At 39.2% G+C, this 23477-nt stretch overlaps 1 protein-coding gene across 1 annotated transcript in view; it reads left to right on the top strand.

The window, feature by feature from the left end:
- Nucleotides 1-23477, top strand: part of UBE2H (ubiquitin conjugating enzyme E2 H) — a 103614-nt gene that overhangs the window by 57517 nt on the left and 22620 nt on the right. Inside the window, exons 2-5 of the mRNA XM_080818907.1 lie at nt 3511-3587; nt 4155-4229; nt 21311-21350; nt 22701-22753. Coding sequence (XP_080675033.1) covers nt 3511-3587; nt 4155-4229; nt 21311-21350; nt 22701-22753 — 245 coding nt within the window. The remainder of the gene's footprint in view (nt 1-3510; nt 3588-4154; nt 4230-21310; nt 21351-22700; nt 22754-23477) is intronic.

Raw genomic sequence — 23477 nt, 5'->3', positions numbered from 1 at the left:
TTAGTTTATGACTTTTTTTGTTAAACTCGCTGAGTCCTCGTATCTTACTCTGTTCTTTTCATTTTCCTTGTGAATTTATTTGGTTTTGTTTAATGACGGGGATATCTTTACCTGTATTACTTTATTCAGTTGCCTACTTCTGGATATCTCAAGTTGAGCAGAAACGTACATTAGAGGAGCTCTGGGTGTGGAGAGGGCACCAGTAAACACTTGTGGATATAGTGGCAGCCTGTTATATAAAATCGCTAATGACCCATTTAATCAGTTCCTTTTGATAAATATTTAATTTCCATTTTTAAATTTTACATATTCCAGTAAACATATTCGCATATTTCAGATACACTTTGTCTTTTTAGTGAACTTTTTGTTAAACAGTAGCATATACATGAAAAGTCCACAAATCTTTGTAGCTCAGTGATAAGTGGAACAATAAATGTTTAATCAGCACCCAAAAAGTCCCCCTCGAACCACTTGAAATGATCACTGTCCCCACTAGGGTGACTAGTGTCCTAATTTCTAACACCATTGATTCGTTTAGCCTGTTCGAAATGTGTAGCGAAGGAATCACATCACATGTGCTCTTTGGTATCTGGTTTCTTTCTTTTTTTTTTTTTTTTAAGATTTTATTTATTTATTTGACAGACAGAGATCACAAGTAGGCAGAGAGGCAGGCAGAGAGAGAGGAGGAAGCAGGCTCCCCGCTGAGCAGAGCCCGACGCGGGACTCGATCCCAGGACCCTAGGACCATGACCCGAGCCGAAAGCAGAGGCCTTAACCCACTGAGCCACCCAGGTTCCCATGGTATCTGGTTTCTTTCACTGTAATACCTGGGAGACTCATACACTCAAATGTTGCAATTCATTTTTTATTGCTGTGCAGTATTCTGCTGGGTGACAACCATAGTTTATCCTTTTTATTGACAAGCCTTTGGGTTGTAACCTAAATTTTGGATATTATAAATAGTGCTGTGAGCATTCTGAAACCTGTGTGTTGGTGGTCATCACTATATGGCTGTCTAGTGGGAGTAGTGCTCTTGGGCGTAGGGTGCACGTATGTGTACTTTCCACGCCCACAGTTTTCCAAAGTGGTTGAAACTGTATCATGCTCCCACCAGCAGTGTCTGGTTATTTTTTTAAAAATAACTTCATAAAAGTGAAATTTGAATAAAAGAATAAATTTATTTTGAGTTTTGGAACACAGTGCTAAATTTATCCTCAGGAATGTGAATTTATACTCCACTGAAAACTAGGTTTTCATCAGCCCTTTCATTTTCATAGTGAAAAATGTCTTATTTTTAAACTAATGAGTTGAACTTTTTTAAAACTTAATTTTGCTCATTCAGTTTTCTTTGCTGTCCTGGTCTTTGCTCTGTCAAGGTGTTTCTAATTTTTCTTCCTTTCTTTACCTTCTTTTTCTTCCCCCAAGGGGGCGGGGGGAGGAGCAGAGCAGGGAGAGAAAGAGAACCGGGGAGAAGGGGAAGAGAGAGAGATAGAGAGAGTGTCTTAAACAGGCTCCATGCCCAGACTCTGAGCCCCCATCTCACAATCCTGAGATCATGACCTGCGCTGAGATCAGGAGTCACACACTTAACTAACTGAACCACCCAGGTGCCCCTTTAATTTTTCTTACTGCTTTGTAATAACCTTTTATATTGTAATCTACATTTTTTGGTCATATGCTATGATTTTTTTCTTCCTAGTTTTAATCTTGTCATTTATAATATAAAAGTTTTAAATGATCGTGTGCGCTTGTATCTGCTAATCTTTTCCTCTCTGGTTTCTGACTTTGGTGTTACTCTTAGGGAAGCCTTTTCACCCCAAGATGATTTTCTAAAAAGTCTGTTTTCTTCAAGGATTTTATTGTTTATATTTAATTTTGTTTATTGTAACTAGATTTAACTTGTAACTCGAGGTGCTTTTTTGTTTGTTTTAAAACAAATTTTAACCTATCAATACTTTGGAATATTTTGCCGTGTCAGAGGGTGACTGGTCAAGAAGAGTTTTGTACACCAAAGCATGCATGTTTGTGTCATTTGACCAAGTGGGAAATGAAGTGTATTTTCCAGGGCGGATACTATTTGAGTCCTTTCAGTGTGCGTGCTGTTAAAACAGTTTTCATTTAGAAAAGAATGAGATCAAATTAGTATAGACTAAATTGTCCTATTAAATATCTCCAGAGGGGATTGTTCAAGGCTTTTGAGGAAGGACTTTGCCAAAAGTACACCCAGCCCCTCTGTTCTTTGGCCTGTAGGACAGAGGATAGGAGAGCCAAATAGTAATTTCATATCTTTAAAAATACTGTTTTTCTCTGTGTAAGAGAACATTTTAAAATTTCTTTGGGTTCTTTGTCTTTGGTATAATAGTTCTTGTAATTAAAATGTGATTTGTGCTGCTGTGGAGAACGGTGAGACCAGTTTATCTTTATCGGGTTGTTTGGGGTTTTCTTGTTGTTCAGTTACATTGTGACATTCGAGGTCCCCTTTTTCATATGTGGTTGTTTGGGGTTTTCTTGTTTAATTTCATTGTGAGGGGCCCCCCAAAGTTCAGTACCTAAAATCCCCGAGTTACTATTTGTTTAGACCACAAAGAAGAAATAGAAAACAACAGGTCGATATTAGACCAGTAGCCGCCTTCTCTACTGATGCGGGTTGGTTTGGTTTTTACAGTTGAATCTTAGTACCTTAAACATCTAAGAGTCTCAGGGGCAGATAAGTTTCTGAGGAAGAGAACACACAAGTACTCCTCTGATTGGAGCCCCCAGAACATGCCAGAAGCTAGAGGCCGACCTAAGCTGGAGAGAGGTTTGGAAGGGGAGGGAAAAGGTGGGTGAAATAAATACTAGAGATAAGATTTATTGATTGATTTTGCTGCTGTTTTGCATTTAATAGTCCCTGTAGGAAGGTGACATCACAATTATTTGATTATTCTCTAAGCCAGGGGGAAAATGGGTGGGGACTTTGTTTAAGTAAATCCATAACTTTAGGAGCATAGCATTTCGAGTTTAGGAGAATTGGTATTTTGCTAAGTTTTTGAATTTGACTAAAGGGAATAATGGTTCACTAGGGGTAGATTAGAGAGGAGAGACTACAGAGGGGAGAAAAACTAAAACTAAAAAACTAAGTGCCTGTTTTTCATTTATATTACTACAAAATGCAGTTTCCATGTTTTACATACTTAACCCATTTGATCCTCACAGAAATCCTATGAAGTGGTTTTTCCTGATTGACAAAGATAGCAAAGGCTTGGGGAGTGAGCTTACATTATGTTGTGCAGGCCCACAGACCCAGTACGTGGCCCTCCTGGGATTTGAACACCAGTCTCTAAATCTAAAGTTTATTCACATTCTACATATATTGCCTTCTAAATGACCAGAACGACTATGTATATTTCATATTTTATCAGTTTCAAATCAAATGTTGGTAACCCTTTACATAGCATATCTTGGGGATATCATCTTTACTTCTTTCAGGTAATACAAAGCCTGTGTACTTTCCTTTACTTTTCACCTTAGCATTGAGAGTAAGCATGAGGTTACGATCCTGGGAGGACTCAATGAATTTGTAGTGAAGTTTTATGGACCACAAGGAAGTAAGTACACGTGTTCACATATGTGTTCTTTTTCAGTTTCTCTTTTTCTCTACTCCTTAGTAGGTAATGAGAATATCAGTGGAGGTATGTGTAGTATTTGAACAGTAAATTTAATGATACTCTAGAACCAGTCAGGAAATTTTGCTCTTACCATAATTACTTTATACGACAGTTTAAAACAGAAATTGTGAATACTGTTGTTTGTTTTTCTCATGGATGGTTTTGGGGAAATGTTTTCTCCCCCCCTTTTCTGTTTTTTGGTTTTGATGGGGGATGGGTCAACAGGGCAGATTGAAATAGGAAGCTGTTACTGATGAACTAAGTGTTTAATACTTTAAAAATCTGGTAAATGTAGGGGAGAAACGAATCTTATTTTCTAACTCTACATCTTTTAAAGAAAAGTTATTTTAATCTGAACATAGAATACCTGCTGATTAATTAATGTGGAATTAATTAATCTGCAAGATTTTCAAAAGATGCTAGGATTTAAAGTTTCACTTAAACTTGGGTTTATTTTTTAATGTGGAGACACAGTTCTAATGTTCAACATTTTTACTTTTATTTCAGCACCATATGAAGGCGGAGTATGGAAAGTTAGAGTGGATCTTCCTGATAAATACCCTTTCAAATCTCCATCTATAGGTATGTAAATACTCAGTTTTTCTCATTAGAGAGTTTTGAAAGCACAGAGAAAAGGAAAAAAAAAAATCCGGCATTTTGTGAGAGATAATTCCAGAAATGGTTAGTTACTTCACCAAAGCCTAAAAAGGAAAAATTTAGTTAATCAGGGACTTTTTGTGGGACTTCACAGTGTGATGATTAAATATACCTTTGCCTGATTGTAATGATTATAACTAAATTTTTCTGTCAGTGTCAGATGAAACAGTTTTAAGGCCCAGTGTCTATTCAGGCTAAGCAGTAAAATAATAAACATACCTTAAATCTCATTTTAATTGCTCAGTTGTTGGAATTAATGTTACATAGTGTTTATTCTAATTCTGTCATTTAAGAATCCTCTCTAGAGCCGCCTCTGCTTTTGTTCACCGCAGCTGTGGGTACCTAGCAATGACATCACCCTTTTCTGCTCTCTGTGCTCCTCATCTTTTTAGCCCCCTGAACAGCCAAAGAAAGTAGAGTAGGAGCCTCAGTGGGATTGTATAAAGAGGTACTTTTTTTTCCTCCTTCATCTTCTCTCTGCCCTAATTGGCGATGTTACTATAACCTGTCCCCCCTCCACCCCATTAAGGCACTTAGTGACAATGTAGGTCTGTTAGCCTCAGATGCTATAGAGGTATAGCTGATTGAAGGTTAACACCTTTTTTTTTTCCTTAAAGGTTTTGAAATTGTGGAATGGTAGTAACTCAGCAAACTTAAGTCAGCTTTTAAAATTTTCACTTAAAGATGAGTTTGAAATACTATAAAATACTGATCAGTTTTAAGAAAGAAGAAAAAATAAAATTGGAATATATTCATTCTTAGTCACACTGGACCTCATGTTCAGAATTGCCAGGGTTCGTCTGTCTTGCTACTGCCGTGGGCTTATCTTTGGAAGTCATGCCAGGCCTCTTGGACTTTAGACACCACACACCCCACTCACTTTCCAACAAAAAGACTGTTTTGTTGGTTTGGTTTTGGTTTGGTTTTTTAAGGAGGTGGACCAAAGTCATCCTCAGCTTTACGTTTTGATTCTAGGCCTCCACATTTCTGTCTAAGATAAGTAATGTGGAAAAGGTAGGATCATCGTAGACTAATTCTTAGTCAAAATGTAGCAGCTTCTCCTCCACTATCCAGCTACCCTACTGCTTTCAAGCTTGTGCCATAAAAGTAATACAGAGCACCTGTGATTCCTTCTTATGCCGGGAACTCTTAGCGTTCGTTTTAAGAATAAATTGGTGATTTCCTTTTAAGGTCCCTTGGATGATTTTTCTAAGCTCAGGAATGGAGAAGATACTTTATGAATGATTGAATTGGAAATTTCCCCCTTGCTGCAAGGGTCTCTGAGGTGAAGGGTTATCAGATGATGAAATAGGAAGGGAACTTGAGATAATCCCCAAGTACATCTGACTTAATGCCTGTAGGGGTGGGACAGCAGTCATTCCCAGTCCATTCTAGGGTGATGGAATGGTGTTACTCAGCTTGGGTTGGGCTGGGGAGGGAGAGGGGGTGCTTTTCTGTCACGTTGTGGTCGCCTGTTCCCTGATGATCCATTCTTTCTGTACAGGCATTTGAACTTGGAGTAGTATGATCTTTAAATCTTTACAAATGGAATGTATAAACCATATAAATTCAGATATATTTCATATATGTCCATTTGCTTAAAGACTAAAAATTGGCATGCTGATAGTTTTGAGCCCTAAATTCCTAGTCAGAAAGAAATCAATTAACTGTTTAACAGTGAACTATATAGAAAAGCAGTTACATATCCTGCAGAAATGTAGTTATTTCTCAAACCTTATCTTAACGTATTTTTCCAGATAATGTAATTATTTCATCATAATTTTCAAAGTAAACATGCCTAAACTTCAGGCATTGTCTATTTATTCACCAGTGACACAGCAGATGCCCATGTACTTTTAAATTAATGATGTAATACGAAATTGCTTGGGACAAATGACTAGGCTGATTTAACTTCTTCATAATTTTTCTTTTGCCTTTGTATGTGCTTTCAGAACTTAGAAATACCTACAGATGTGTACCATCTTCTCTTAGGGAAGTAGAAGTAGTTGAAATATTTGTACAAGCTGTGCTTGTTTCCTTCAAAGGAACATTGCATAAGAGTTATAATCAGTTGGGGGGGTGACCTATTTTCAGGTCATCAACAATATAATTACTGTTGAATTTGCTTTAAACATTTTGAAAGCTAGTGGCTCATTTAGAATAGGGAAGGTTTCCTTTTTGAGTTGTATAGGTAGTTGTAGAATTATATAGAAGGGCAAGGAGATTAGATAATCCCAGTCTTAGATTCTTTTTAAATTCTGCCTCTGTAGTATCTAGGCATACCCTTCTTCCTGAGCCAAATTTTGAGCTCTTAAATATTAAGATGTGCAAATTTAGATTAAGCTTCCTTACTGCTTATATCTTGGAATGTTACTGTGTGTGTATATATATGTTTGATTGCTACTTATTTATTTTATAAATGCCCCATAGTCTTAGTAGGAATGTAAGCAGGTCCAGGTGACCAAAAATAAAGAAAAATTTTAAATGTCTCATAATTCTGTCCCTCAATGGGTATTATCATTTACATTCTGATGTATTTACTTTAAAACAATTTTCTAGGCATTTTTCAGTATATATTCAATGTTATTTGACATGCTCACCTTTTGGGGTATCCTCTTCATAAGTTTTAGAGAATTTTCAGTGGTACAAAGATAAAAATACCCTTTAAAAACAATTTATATCATTATACAAGTCTGGTTTTTTTTTTTTTCCTCAAAATGGCAATAAAGCTATCTCTTTGGGAAGAGAAGAATATAAACAGACTTTACAGAAGGAATATAAAAAGGTTATGAAGTTTCTCAATGCCATCATTATTTCTGACATCTTAAGTTGATCTTCTGGAATGTTATATTCTCTTGGAGTATCATTAGTGATAATGTTTATGAAGTCATCTTGATGCTTTGAAGCTGGATATAAGTTTTTGAAATGGCTAAAGTTCATTTAATTTCACAGAATAAGATAAATGGAAAAACTGAGTGACATCAGTTGGAATATAAAATGATACATGATTCTGAAATTTCCTTAAGTTTAAGAATTACGATTTTCTTGTGAACTGGCCCTAAAGGCGCTTTCAAAAGAGAAATTACAAAGCTCCGCTGACCAGTTGTAACATCACTGAGATATTTGCATGGCTTTCCAGAGAGACCGCTTTGAAATAAATCATCTCTGAATCTTTAAGTTCTGATTTATTCGAAAGTTCAGACTTTCGGGGCGCCTGGGTGGCTCAGTGGGTAAAGCCTCTGCCTTCAGCTTGGGTGGTAATCTCAGGGTCCTGGGATTGAGCCCCGCATCAGGCTCTCTGTTTGGCGGGGAGCCTGCTTCCCTCTCTCTATGCCTGCCACTCTGCCTGCTTCTGCGCTCTTTCTCTCTCTGACAAATAAATACATAAAATCTTAAAAAAAAAAAAAAAAGTTCAGATTTTTATCTTTTTCATCCAGAAAGGGTCCTAGCATGCTAATGCCGCTGGTGTTCCCCAGCTACATAGAGTTGGGAGAGTGCGCTTGATCCGTGGACTGGTGATTGGGAAAGAGTGCTTCTGGCCCTGGTTTTCCTTGACCAAGAGAATGATACTCATCTGGACCGTTGTGTCCTTTTCTAGAAAATGAGATGCTAGAATTAAGTGAACTCTGCATGTTTGATAGTGACCAATGTATTAGACACTCAGGATAGATGGCAGTCTTCTAATAATTAGGAAGGTCACAGAAGGCTCTCACTAGTTAGGAGAGAAGACCCACATAAATAAAATACTGTATGGGCTTTAGGGACAACATTTCATTGCTTTTTAGAAGAGGTGTGAGTTAGTACCTCAGTCGGGGAAGAGAGTGTACAGGAGATAGGCTTTTACAAGAAAGATTTTGTTTCGTGTGTTGAGAATATAGTTTTAGAAAAAAGCTTCAGAGTTGTGAAGGTGCGCATAAGGACTTCAGAAATAATACTCTCTCAGAACTCCCAGTCATCCCCCATCAGTGAAGATTTTGTTTCATGCAGAGAAGCTGCTCCAGAGACTGCCGTATGCCATCCTTCCCCAGATGGCTTCCAGCAGGTGCTCGTCTATTAAGAGAATACTTTTTCCAGAGAAAACACAGACTCGCAGTTTCTGTGGGGGTGAAATAAAGATGAGTGATCCCATCTACGAAGAGGGGGAATGGAGCAGTTTTGAATAAAAATGGAAATGTAACCAATAAGCATAGGATACAAAACGATTTTATGTCTATTCCAAAGAATGTGTATTTTAAAAAGTGGGAGATACAGAACTTGTCAGATTGGCAAGTGTCATGTAGCTGACTTAGCAGTATATGTTGATTGACGAAGATTTTATATCCTTTTAGTGATTTTTGCATAAATTATCTTATGATTCAGAGATGTGCACTAAGATTAATGTATCAGAGTATGCAGTTTACAGTGTTGTTCTTAAAACTTGTTTTTAAAACTTTGAAGCAACCTAAGTGGCCCAGTAGATAATAAAGTAGTTAAATTATGGCATATATTAGTGGGCAAAATGCCTTATAGTCATTCCTAATGTTTTAACCCCATCTTTAAAGGGACACATAGGGACGCTTGGGTGGCTCAGTCCATTAAGTCTCTGCCTTCAGGTCAGGTCATCATCCCAGGGTCCTGGGATCGAGTCCCACGTTGGACTCCTTGCTTAGTGGGGAGCCTGCTTCTCCCTCTGCCTGCTGCTCCCCCTGCTTGTGCTCGCTCTCTTTCTCTCTGACAAACAAATAAAATCTTTTAAAAATAAATAAATAAAGGAATACTCAGAAAAATGGTAATCTTCTATAGTGTAACGTGATTTTTCCATGGAATTCCAAGTACGAATGCCAAAACACTGATACAGTTATCCATGGGTGTTAAAGGGATTAAAAACATTTTTTGTGTAATTTCTAAATACAATAAGTTCCTTTATATTATAGAAGGATATAGTTTTAAACATATGGCAGATGTGTAACTTTTGAGTGTCCCTCTCCATCTTTGTCTGGGTCTACACTTTTCCTGTCCTTTGTTCTAGAAGGCCATTAAGCTTATCCTTAGCCAGAATTCTCACCTGGTAGTTTGCTAAGAGCCTGCTGGCCCTCATGTTTCCCCACCAGTTTCCTTTTTCCTTTTAGTTTTAATGATGTGTATGTGTCAGGGTACAGACTGTTCTCTTTCCTTTGTTTTTCTGCTTGCAGTTTCATTATTGTATCTTGGGCACTGTCTTTACACCTTTACATGTAACTTCTTCTTTTTTTTTTCTTTCTTGTCCTCTTGTCTCTTCTCTTGGGTTGTTGCTGCAGGCAGTCCTCTTTTCTGTCTGACTCTTCCACTTGTGTTCCCCCCCTTGCTCCATTTTTCTCTTCAGATGAACCAGAAAAGGTCCTTGTTCATAGCTAATAATAATATTTTTGATAAACCTAAGCCCGGGGCGGGGTTATGTCTTCCAATAAAATACAGACATAAGGTACTAGATTTAAGGCTTTCAGCCTCTAAAGGTCTTGAAAATACCTTGAAGTCTGCCTTCAGGATCTGTAGTGGTCTCCATCACACCACAGCTACTTTAACACAAGCATTCAAGAGAAAATTAAGAATTTGTCATTTTATGTTATTTTACGTCCTCTCAGAAGTACAGAGTATTTTAGAATCTTTTGTAGTAACCATAACCTTCCCTTAGTGTGGGAACTGTCACCACTTAACACTTATTTTTATTTTTTTCATTTATACTTTTCTTTTTTTTTTTTTTTTTAAAGATTTTATTTATTTATTTAACAGACAGAGATCACAGGTAGGCAGAGAGGCAGGCAGAGAGAGAGGGGGGAAGCAGGCTCTCAGCCGAGCAGAGAGCCCAATGTGGGGCTCGATCCCAGGACCCTGGGATCATGACCTGAGCCGAAGGCAGAGGCTTTAACCCACTGCCACCCAGGTGCCCCTCATTTATACTTCCTAAAAATAGAAAACTATGTTGTAAGATCCAGGTAACAAGCCTGGAAACAAACTTTTGAAATACTGCCTGTGTACATCTCCACATTAGCAGTGAGGAGGGCTCTCTGCCAGGAGCAGGCTGCATGCATTGTGTGTCTGGTTTGAAATTTGGTGATACCAGAGCAGAATAAGAGGAATGGTTAGTTGAGAACAAGGTTCTGGAGGGACTGCTTAATGGTTTGCTTAATGTTGATAAAATGGCTGGGGGGTGGGGATGTGCCATGCTCATTCTGCAGTGGAATTTGATGCCAATGGCATATAGCAAGAGCTAGCCAAACCATATGAGTAAATGGAGACCAAATGGAAAGGTCATGGGCAGTGACAATAGCTGGAAAACGATGCTGAGCTCTCCCAGTGGCCTTTATGGTTAGGTCAGCTCTTCTCTAAATAGAATGGTTCAGATCTTCCTGTTTCAAGGAAACTAGATTGAATAACCTGTCACCGTCCCTTCTAAGTCTCCCAGTCTGCCAGAGGTTCTTAATTAGAAGGTATTCTGATAATCAGTGCACCTTATTCATTGTATTTGTGCCTGCAGTTAAGGAAAGTGATTGAGCCTTTTTCATTGTCAGAATAGCAGACACTTCTAGCATTATACGTTTTTGTTTCACTGTGTCCAGAAATTACCTCACAATATTTTTGGAATGGAATTTTATGGTATGACCAAACTATAAAGTTTAGAATGTTTACCATTTTACTTCGTGTCTTCCTAGATGGAAACATTGTACAGTGTGTTGTCAGGGGTGGACCAGGATTTGGAGTAGGGTATGTCATTTCTGAAAGGGTTTGAGGTTAGTCATTTAGCAGAGGCTTGTTTGGACCATTATATTTCCACAAGTAGAATGAGTTCTTAGACTGAGGAAGCAAAATTCCATTCAGATCACCTCTATACTTCTCTACTTTCATGACCTTGGTTTTGAATTTAGTTTCTGTCTCAGTTATATAATTGCTACTTTGTAGTGATCTATATCTTTGGAATTCCAGTAGAGAGAAACAAGGTTCTAGTGGGAAGGTTTCGTTAAAATTTTTTTGTTTTGCTTTTTCATTTTTTTTAGATGATACTATGAGAATGTAAGCCATTGTTAAAAGCTCCCTTTTTACTGCTGTTCTGAAAATGAAATTTTGCAGTTAGTTGTTTGTTTTAGACTATATTTGGCAGCTGAAGCAGAACCTACTTTCCCAGATTATGGATACACTTTTGCTATTTCTTCTAATCAGCTCCACAAATTTATTAGCTACCAGCTGTATACAGGGCATTACCCTAGGTGCTGGAGATACAGAGGTGAACAAATTGTTCTCTTGACCCTTACATTCTTTGAGGGGAAAAAAGATAAAGCAAAAATTTAAAATGTCTGATAGCTTTATAGAGAATTGATGTGATGAAATTGACATAATAGCTACCTTAGATTAGGTGTTGAGTAAGGGCTTCTCTGACAAAGTAAATTTAAGCTTGAGGTTTAAATGAAAAGGGAAGAATAAGCCAGCCCTGATCCTCCAGTATCAGGGAGGAGAGCATTCCAAGCAGAAGAAATTGTGAGGGCAAAGGCCCTGAGGCAGATGGGAGTTTAGCATGCACAAGAAAGGTGAAAGGATGGGTGAACAGTGAAGTAGAAGAGAGGGTCCAAGTGGCAAGTAGGGTGAGGTCCTGTAGGGCTTTGTGGGCCAGGTTAAAGGCTTGAGTTTTATTTTTAATGCAGTAGAAAAATCATTGGAAGGTTCTAAGCAGGTTTTAATGATCACTCTCTTGTTGTGGGAGAAGAGTAGAAATACTGGTGGTTTGGATCAGGGTGCCAACACTGAGAAACTCTGATGTCTATAATACATTGTCTCGAAGAAGTTTGGCTGTATGAAGGAAAGCACACAAATGGGCGGTGATAAAAGGAAGATTTTGTGTTTTACTACTGAAATGGGAGATTCTGAAGGATGTCTGTGTGCTTACTGTAGGGAGTTGTCCAGAAAAAGAGGGAAATCTTGGTGATGCTGGGGATCAGGAGGAGGCTTGAAGGCACAGTACCTTTGAGATGTTAGAAGAGACAAGATCAGAACACAAATGGAGGACGTGTGTTTTGGAAGACCTTAAACAGTTGAGTGAACAATTGAGGCAGGAAAAGTGAGCATGTGTGCTGGGAGGATTTTGATGGGAAAAATGAAGAATCCTGCCCATTGGCCCACAATTTCTCAAAGAAAACGGGCAGGGCTTTTAAGTCAGAGTGAAAGTGGAGGAGCAAAGGGAAAAGGAGATTGCAAAATAATGGTAAAATGCCCAAGTTATTGGAGAACGGGGAACAGGCCATTAGTGAAAGGAGAAAGGAAGATTACTGGTGATGTTGAACCCACAGAAGGTTACTGAGCATACTTTTAAAAGTTGGTGCATATGCTGTGTCTCTCCTGCCTGCCAGCCCAGTAGATACAAACTCCATGAAGGCAGTCCCTGGGTCTGTTGTACTAACATTCTTTCTTCCCTCCTCGGGGTTTGATACACGGCCTGCTCTGTATTGAGGTGAGAGCCTGTACAAGTGAATGAATGAGTGTTTAATGGCACCTTCAAGTCCAAGTACAGCGGATGTGAATGATGGGTTTCCTTGTTATAGATGGGTGTTCTGGAGGGGCGAGGGCACAGGATTTGCAGAGGGTTGTTACAAAGCAGTAATGGTGATGGCTCTTAAATCTTAAACTAAGCAAGGATGGGTGAAGATAGGAGGGCTGGTAGGTGGGAGGAAAAGGGAGGGTCAGTGGATTCACATTCATAGGAGACTGTGGTGGCTGGACGAGTCTGTGATTTTGGAGGTGAAGCTGTCTGTAAGATGATGAAGTTCGGGTATGTCCTGGCAGTGTGAATGAGATGTGATAGAGGAAGGGTACACTGAGGGGAAGCTTCAGGGACTGAGATGACAGGGAGTGAGGAGTGTGGTCTGTATGGGTGATAGGTAATGTCTCTATAAATGATGAGAGATAGAGACAGACAGATTGACAGACTTGGGGACCAGGTGCTGAAGTTCTAAGTGATAGAAGAACCTAGTGGTCAGATTGGCCCTATTAATGGAAAAACCCCTGTTAACATTCTGTAATATCTAAATTCATTCACCTTCATCTTGCTCTTACCCAGAATAAAAATAGTAGTGAGCTTTTCCTCCCCCTCCCCCCCCCGCCCCGCCCCAGGAGGGCCTTGCCTCTGTACAAGCTTGCTTCTGTCAGATTTGTCCATTTCCTTCTTGAAGCTGGCTTATATCAGTTTTAATTCTGCCTTTGGCGATTTGTTATTATATAATCTTCCCATTTGCTATATAAAAATTCTGCCTAACTTGCTCTTTAGATTAGTTCCTACTTAATTATAGTAGGTGACCTCTAGTTTTTGAGCTGGTTATTAATTTTGACATCTTTTTGGCATTAACTCCGTTCCTTCTTTTTTGGATTGTTACCATAATGAAAACATGTATTCTTCTTGGCTTCCTCTATCTTTAGTTAAACTGTGATTCTTCTAAAAACAAATAAGAGTAATGTCTTAGTTCCCTTTGAAAAACTTGTTCACTGTAATTTAAGATTTGTTTCATATTTCTGGTGTTGTAAAAACCTTATTGCTAGAAGGAGTGTCACATATATCACCCAGTTGCCTCATTTTAGGGATAGTAAAAACGAGGCTCAGGAAGGTGGAGATAAATCACTACTAACTAGTTGCAGAATCTGACTTCTGGTTTCCAGTCTAGTATTTCACCCCATCCCAAATGCAATTAGAGTGGTCTTTTTAGTAGTAAATGTTAGAGTAACTATATTTGCTATTTCCTGCACGATGGGGTTATGGGAAACCCAAAATCCAGTAATCAACACAGCCTCTGATGCTCTGGACAGTTGCTAAAGGATTCAGAGACGAGGAGGTAGGGGCAGATATTTTCATTCTTAGGACAAGGAAAGTGAGATGAAGTTACTTGCCCAAGTTCATGAAGCTGATAGTAACCTTGAGTGCTTACTGGGGGCCGGTTGCTGGTCAGGTGCTGTACGTAGATTCATTGACTCTTCATAACAGCCCTGTGATGTGTAGATACCAATATTTAACCTAGCTTTATGAAGAAAGAAAGAAAGGCAAAGGGATTCAGTAACTCTTGGCCGAGGTTCACAGAGTAGAACCCAGGCAGTCTGACTGGAGCCTGATCTTTTAACCACGACTTTGTTTACTCAGAGTGGCCGTGTGTGTTCTCTACTGCTCTGACCATGAGAATTAATACTGCCTGATTTCAGACAGTGTGGTTATAAGAATGATCAGGAGAGTGAAAGATAATTTGTGGAGAAAGGAAAGACATTATAATCTTCCAAAGATGAAGCTACGGGAGAGTAGATTTAAGGCTGCAGGTCTTAATCTGCTAGGTTGGTAGCAGGGTTTGGCTGTGGAAGGATAACACTTCACCTTTTCTTAGTTATAAATGAACTTTTCTTATCCGTCCAGCCCATTCCTCAGATTCCATATTGTCAGAGAGAAAGGAAGAAACAGAAAAGAGGACCCCTTGTTGAGTTTAGATCTCCTGAACACACACAGGATCAGTCAGAAGTTCCCATGACACAGGGCATTGACAGTGAGCTCCTTGCTTGGTTCCTCACCTAAGAAGAGACCGGCCCAGGTCCATCTCTCCTGAGTCGGAAAGGCTCCGCTCTCTGAAGAGACTTCTGCCTGGGTGCAGGCTGCCACAGGCTGGGCCTGGCTGTCTGAGGTAAGATGAAACTCTCTCTGAGCGTGCGCTCGTGCACAAAGCTGGCAGGATGGCTGTCGCTGCTGAAGCTGGCGGCATCCCCACCCCCTGGAACATCCCAACCCTCGTCACCTCCCGCATGCTAGGAACGGAGACTCAAGTTATTACCCTTAAAAAAGGTGTAGTCTGAGAGACTGCTGTAGGAACGATAAGATTTAATCTTAAATATGTTTTTAACAGTTATATCTACTTTAAAAAATAGAATTAATCAGTTTGCTTTTGAATTGTCTACTTTATGTGGGCATCTATCATGAAGATGGAATGTCAGAATAATTGAATATATTCACTTACTGTTTTCTCACAGGAATTCGTAAACTTAAAATTAAATTGCATCAGCCACAACTGCCTCAACCATCTGCAGTCCAAGCTGGTTTTACCCCTGGGATAGAGCTACCATTTTTGCCCTTGGTGCTGCGGTTCGCCTACTTACCTTAGGGTGGATTTACCTTGTTTCTTGAGTCACTTGTTTGGCTTCTCATTTCACAAGATTATTCTGAAGGAAATTTCTTTATTGATAACTGGCCCTAGGTATTTCATTCTGTCCACAAATATGATCATTAAAAATATCCTCACAAGTAAGAGGTGATAAATTTTTCCCACTTTTATTTACATATTGACCCCAGTATCAGAAGTTACTCGAAAGTGTTTACAACTCTGTACAGATCCCCTCCTGGGATTAGACACAGAAACAGGCTAAAATAAAAACCAGTTTTCAGCATGACTCGGTGTGATGTCATTTACTTTCTCTGCGTATTAGCCTGTGGGTCGAAAGATTTGTTATTCCAGAACAGTTGAGATTGGAGTATAACAAGCAAAAGCACGGCATATTTTTCTGTTTTAATAGTCTGTTCTTCTCCTTTTTAAGATACGTAGTTTTTTGGTTGGTTTTTTTTTTTTTTTTAACCTCAACTAAGCATGATTTGGATTCCTCCTCCAGAGTTATAAATGACCTGGTTCCCTTCTGCTGAAAGACTAAGGGTGAGGGGTGAGCTGTTTCGCTAACCTTTGTTCCTGACGTCCTCCCTTTTACAAGTGCCTGAAGTGATGCCAGAGAATAATTGTCTAAAAGATTTGAAGGCGTTCTGAATTGTATCTGGTCAAATCACTGAAATATATATATGATTAGAAAATGTCTGGTGAATAAAATCTTAAATCATGTAGATTAAAAATGACTTGCTACTTCCACTTATCGTGTTTTCATAAAAGCAGTTTTCAAAATATGTTTTCTTAAAATATCTTCAAAATAGTTCCTGGTTGAATGGAAACAAGTGTTGGGAAAATTCTCTTACTGCAGACGCATTCATTAGTGTGGCGATAGCGTTGCCAAAAGGAAGGAAAACGTGCCAGGGCAAACACGCTCAGTCCTGAGAATGTTCCTTCTCTGAATTCTGAATTCCTAGCCTGTTCTTTCTCTGTCTCCTCCCCTCCTCGTCCAGAAGTGCCATTGTTGCCATCGTTATCTAGAATGTGAGTGGCTTTGCCAGAAACGCTCTCCACAGCTTGTCTGAGAGCAAATGTAAAGGAGATACCCTCCTTTCTGTTTATTTGCTTTGGGTGTTTTTCTAATAGTTGAAAAAAGCCTGGTATAGGAAGAGATCATTGTAGTCTGGAGATTGTTTTTTGGGTAGAATTGGTCTGGCTGAATATGTTCCTTCAAGGCAAGGTTATAAACTCTGTTTCTACCTACTTTGGAGTAGTCCATGGATTTTGTATCTCTTTGTGGTATTTTAGCCTGTTGTTAGCCTTGTATTACATGCTCCAGAATATTTCTGTACCTAAAAATGTGCCTTGCAGAATTAATTTCCTTTATGGACTTAACTATTAGACATTTCCTCTAAACTCCTCTGTTGCCAGAGCTCTGGCCATTGTTACTAAATCCTGGATTGTTAGAGCTGTCCCTTTATTAACAGAGATTTTGGAGATCATACAGTCTGGCTATTTCTTTCATGTGAAGACCTAGACCCACAGAAGTGAAGCGATCTAGCCAGGGCCTGAAGTTAATAGCAGGGTTGGGACCAGAACTCAAGTTCTTGTGAATCCTTTCCTATTTGCCCTCTGTCTTAGAGTGCAGATCATGTTTTATACTTAGCAGGGGCACTGGGGATTAGGCTCCAACCCATTTATTACTAAGAGTGTGTTTACTAAGTCCTTTTTGGCACTATTATGTACTCTTGGATTCAACCAAGCCAGAATCTTGACTTAATTGAAAACAGTGTGGAAACTCTATTGATTCCAAATGTAATCTCCAGACCTTGTACCAGGAGGGAGGCACCTTAATCTTTCAGAGACTGTTTTGGTAAACATTTAAAGCTCTTTTGACCCTAGCTGTTTTCTTAACACCTTTGGGGTTCCCTGTGCCATCAGATTGTTTAAACTTCATTTTTACTGTGGGAGAGACTGCCCACTCCATTTTGCTCGAGACCTTTGTTCTGTCCCCAGCACTAAGGTGCTGTGACCTGATTGAGCTGTTTCCTTATTCACCTCTTTTTTTTTTTAATAGATAAGACTTTTGTTAGAAACAAAAATTTTAAAGAGGGATTGTATGTATCACTGTTTCAGCTAAGTCTCTGGCTTCCCACCTCATAATGATTTAAAATCCATACCCTTAAAAGGGCCCACAAATGCTCATCACCTCTCTGACCTCGCTTCTTGGCTTCTCCTTACTCACTGCTTCAGCCTCACCAGTCTCTCTGCTGGTCTTCAGACACAGCAAGCAAAGTCCTGATGCATTTTGCGCTTGGCTCTTTGTGTTGTATAGACACTTTTCCCCTAGATACTGAATGATTCCTCCCTTACCTCCTTCGAATTGACACCTTCTCCCTGAGGCCTTCCCTGACCATCCCATTTACAACTGCAGCCCCCACCCCAGCATTCTGTTTGGCACCTTCTAGCAGAGTACTTCTGTTCATAAAGAGCTCTCCAGGGGCTTCTTGGCTTGTAGCACTGGGGACCTCTGCCGTAGATGTTGCTTTCCTAGGTGTTACTCATGAACCATCTAGCAGAACCAGGACTTAAGCATCAAGAACGAATTTTTAAGTTTTTAATTGTGTCCTCAAGCCAAAGTACTTTTCACATAATAGAATGAGTCTCTTGAATTAAACCATCTAGTGGCTAAACATCAGTGTTTCCCACTCATCCGGAAGTTTCTCGGCAGTTGTGATAGCAGTAGATTTCCGTTTGTAACTGATCTGGAGGATCACATGCCTTATAACCTGAAGATCTTTTTTGATTTTGGGGGGAGGGGGGGAAATGAATTTATAATACTTAAGAACGTGTAAGATCTGAGATAAAATAAAATAGTTGATTTTCCTTAAAATGGTTCAGCATTAGATAACATGTATAATTGGGTCTGCTTTAGAATGTTTGCTGCTGTTTATAATTTTTTTTTTAACTTGAAAGGGTTTTTTTTTCCCCCAACTATTAACATGACACAATGTAGAAATTTTGGAAAGTCAGGAGAGTAATACTAATGGGGGAATCTCTCAAAGTTGACTACTGTTGACACTTTGTTGTTCCCTTCTAGCTTTTTTGACATTGCTGTGATCCTACTTTGGGTATGGGATTGGGGAACAGGGTGGTGATGCGATTTGAAAACTATAATGGAGAAAATATTCCCACCATGAGGAATTAACCACTGTTAACAGTTGTATATGTTTGCTTCTAGTGTCCTACCTATGTGCACACTTAAAAAGGAAAAAAAAAAAGCAGAGCAAATAATATACAAGCCCATTACCTCTTTTTAAAAGAAATAATGTTGTAGATAGACTCATCTTTAATCACCATTCCCATTCTCTTCCCACATGATCTCGACCCTGAACCCTCACTGAAATAGTTAATTACTTTGGTAAGTTCGTTTTATGTTGGTCCAGTACAGTTTTCTGTACTTTTGTTATCATAGAAATAGGTAGCATTGCTTTATTTTAGTTTATCTGAATGGTATCATGCTACAAATACTATTCTGCAACTTTTTTTTTTCCTCCCCTCAGCTATGGGTCTATCCAAATTGATACTTAGCTAGTTCATTACCATAGGACTCCCAGCATATGGATGTACTACAGTCTCTTCAGTCCCTTTGATAGGATTGCATTTGGTTCTTGTCGTTTAAAATAATGCTGGGACAAATACCCTTATGGTTCTTCATGGATACATTTATTAGTGTTTTTCCAAGCTCATATAGAATTGTTATCCTCTTAACATTAAGACATGAACATTTATATTGGCTTAGTTTAATCTCTTCAGTAAACACATACTTAAATCTAGACTTGGAAGCAACTTATTTCCTTAATGAAAAATTAATATGAAATAGTAATTGGGTACAAGTCATTTCTTTTTACATCGGAGTAATCTAAACATTGCATGGGCTCTCTAGAGAATTAGAGAAAACAAGCTATTTCAACATGAAAGAGTAAAAAACAAAATTTAGAAGCATAGTTAGTATTGGAGTGACTAGAGCAAGCAAAGACTGAAATACATAACCAGGATTTTGTATATCTGTTTCCTGAGTCTAGAGAAGTTTTTTAGATTTTTCCGAGATGACCTTTGTTGAAACTCGTCCTCGAGGATCCTCCTCCAGTGCCCCTTCTCAGTACTTTCCTGGTATCTTCCTCTTTTGCCCCTCATGCCCTCAACTCTGTCAGTTCTTTGTGTGCTCTGCCCTTACTGACTTGTGTCCCGTCCTGCTGCTGCGGTGACCTCCTGGGGAAAGTGTGCTATCTGGCTACCTTTATTCCCTGAACCAGCACAGTGCCTGACAAACAGGTGTTAACCAAGTATATTTTGAATGAAGGAAAGAGAAATGTGAGGTGGGGGCGGTGGGGGGGGCGGTGAAAGAGGCTGGGATTGGGAGGGACATAGTGACTGTCACTGTAGTAGGGAACTTCAATTTATTGAAAGTGTGAAATGGCATAAAGAAGTCTTGAGATGAGGATGATAAAATTACGGCTTCGACAGTGGACCTCTTCTTTAGCATATTGTCATTTGCGTATATATAAACTGATTAAGTCACTGATTCTTTTTTTTTTTAAAGATTTTATTTATTTATTAGAGATCACAAGTAGGCAGAAAGAGAAGGAAGCGGGCTCCCCACAGAGCAGAGAGCCCGATGTGGGGCTCAATCCCAGGACCCTGGGATCATGACTTGAGCCGAAGTCAGAGGCTTTAACCCACTGACCCTCCCAGGCACCCCAAATCACTGATTCTTAATTAGAGAAAAAAATTAGTTTCTTCTTGGAACTTAAATGTCAATATATTTGTTAAAGTCTAGTAGATAGTAGAGCATGTGACCCTTGATCTCAGGGTTGTGAGTTTGAGTACCACATTGGGTGTGGAGATTACTTAAAAATAAAATCTTTTTAAAAAATTATAGATACAGGGCGCCTGGGTGGCTCAGTGGGTTAAAGCCTCTGCCTTCGGCTCAGGTCATGATCCCAGCGTCCTGGGATCGAGCCCCACATTGGGCTCTCTGCTCAGCGGGGAGCCTGCTTCCCCCTCTCTCTCTTCCTGCCTCTCTGCCTACTTGTGATCTCAGTCTGTCAAATAAATAAATAAATAATCTTAAAAAAATTTATAGATACATAATTTGTTAAAGTCTCTGCTTGTTTTTCTAAAATAAATCAAAAAACTTGAATCCCTGACAGATACAGCCATCTGACAGATTTTTTTTTTTAACTCCTTGCCTCATTTCTTGGTTGCCCCAATTTTAATCAAAAAACTGGGTTTCCTGGAATGAGTAGCCTAAGTTAAAGGAAATATTTTGGTCACCGTTCTTATGAAATCCTTCGTGGTTTGGAAGCGGTGCTTCTTTAGTGTTTCAGCAGCTTCATTCATGTTCCGCACACAGTGTAGCCCAGCAGTATACCAGTAACTGAGCCTCAGAAGGAGAAGTTCAAATGCAGAACCTCTAAATTTAGAGATTGAACAATAAAACCTTTGGGAGGGAAGTCAGAGTAGCTTTCTTAACTTTCTGATAAAAGGAATCGTCACCAGTTACAACCCATTTAGGACTATGCATTTTCTTGGCAGGTACCCTTCATAGCTCAGAAAAGTCTCTCAGTGATTATTCTGTATATAAGAAGCTGCATTGCTCTCAAAGATTGCTCATTTTTTTAATAGAACTCTGATGTGCTTTAAGTAATTGACACTGCCAGGAGAATATATTGTCTTGTCAGTAACCAAACATATGAGATTAAAAGTAATGAGTTATGGGTATCATCAACTTTTTCCAATACTGAAATTGTTTCCAGTACTGAAATACTTAAAAACGAATTGTTCTCTGGACACTTTTTTGCTGCTAATTAACATCTCTTTTTACAGGATTCATGAATAAAATTTTCCATCCCAACATTGATGAAGCGTAAGTAACTGTTTAAAAATGTTTAAATCTTAGCAGCAACTGCTCTTCTTAGCGTTCATCTCTCTCTCCAATATTAAAAAAAAGCCTCAGTTATCTTTTTGGATTTTATCAGCAGAGAGGACTGGGTGGCCACTTACACTATGGAGTCCAGGGTTCTGATATTCGAAACCACTTAGTGCAGGTCCTGCTGTTGGGCTGCTTATGCTTAGTTTTTCCATTGTCGTGCGTGGGTCCTTCATTCCCTGTGAGACCTAGCTAGCATTTGCCCTGCTCCATGGCTCTGTTCTCTTTGTGTGGACACAATTCTGAGATCAGTTTTCTGTATACAAATGTACTGTTTCCAGCCCCTAAGTGTTTCTGGGTTCTTGAGAGTAAAGCAAGAGTGAATGGCTGTAGTTTCATTTCAGTTAATGGATCTTACTTACCCTTTCTTTCCTTCTAATATTTTATTAGTGATGCTTTAAAATGTGCCTCCTGTTGTGTACTTCCGATGCTGTTTGCAGTACATGATTTTTTTGTTCCGCAGTTTTTCCTTGTCACAGCACTAAATTCTGCTGTTACACACATACACAGGAGGTATTCTGAGCTCTGAGCGGGTCATGCACACACATCATGCCCTGTTGTCCCCACATACCCTGTGTCCGTCACCGGGGCATGATCCACAAGGATGCTTTGTTAGTCACCACAGAACAGTTAGATGCAGGAATTGAATACAGCCCAGTACTACTTAATCTACTGCCACATTCAGCTGCACATACCTTTTTGGCACTATCCCCCACCCCCACCCCACCCCCCGGTCAGTGAAGGATCATCAGCCCAGGACCATGTATTGCATTTACTTGTCATGTTTCTTTAAACTACTTTAATCTGGAATAGTTCTCAGCTTTTTTAAAGTTGACGTTTTAAAAGAATATAGATCAGTTATTTTAAAGACCACCCCCCAGTTTGGGGTTGTATGGGGTTTCCTCCTCATTAGAGCCAGAGGATGCACGTCAGGCCTAAAGTGCCACATCCTGGGCAGGCGCACAGGTTTGTCTGCCTCACCCTCTGCCAGGTCCTCCCTGTGAATCCTCAGCACCTGCTTAAGGTGTTGTCTGGTTTCTCCATTGTGTAGTTGCGGGTTTTCCCTTTCAGTCTGTAAGGAAACACTTAAGATTATATTCTGCTCCTCATCGTACTTTCCCTAATTGGGATTCTTTCTTTCTTTCTTTTTCTTTTTCTTTTTCTTTTCTTTTTTTTTTTTTTTATGATCTATTAAAGGTACTTTTCTTGATAAGTAAAATTAGTTGCCAGATACATGCGACTAGCTTTCTAATTTTTAAAAAATGCCATTCTTTCCATCTGTTTCAGGTCAGGAACTGTGTGTCTAGATGTAATTAATCAAACTTGGACAGCTCTCTATGGTGAGTTTGGCCATGGAATATTTTTTAGAGATGTTGAGATACTGCCTAAAAAATGTTGTTTGGCTTTTCTTCTCTGGTTTAAGATGTTTTGTTGGGAATGGGAAGGGATGATGAGGGCCTGGATGGGAAAGTTTGATCAGTGAAAAAAATATTTTCTCTGAAGTACGAACTTCGATTTAGCAGTGGAAGTTTAAAATAATCTTGTGGGATTCTGCACTTAAGGTGTAGTGATGTACGAATGCAAACCTACAAATACACACATGTAAACTGTGTGTGTGTGTGTGTGTGTGTGTGTGTGTGTGTGTGTATTCAGAAGCACACTGTCTACCTGTTCACTTGTAATACCTTTGAATTTTGGAAAAACTCCTAGGAATGTCCCTGTGAAGTGAGATGGTGTATTAAGAGGTGTGGGAGTCTTCTGTTTTGAAGCTCAAAATCTCATTATGAAACAAAGAATAATTCAACCTTGCCTCAGTGCTGAAATCAACATCTCTTCTTATGATGAATCATGATACATCGCGATACAATGCTAAGTATCACAGAGAGATACAAGGAATATCACGCCTTCTCTCCCTGAGCTTGTAACTTGGAGAGTTAAGAATGTTTTGAAATATACTTAATTAGGGATACAATAAATGGATCTGTATTCCCCCGCATGTCCAAGTTCTCAGGTGTCACGGACTCTCTGCTCTCATGCCCCTCCCCATGAGGCTTCCCCTGATGT

This window comes from Martes martes, assembly GCF_963455335.1.
Source record: "Martes martes genome assembly, chromosome: 11".
Lineage (NCBI taxonomy): Eukaryota > Metazoa > Chordata > Mammalia > Carnivora > Mustelidae > Martes > Martes martes.
This window is presented reverse-complemented; position numbering and strand designations above follow the sequence as displayed.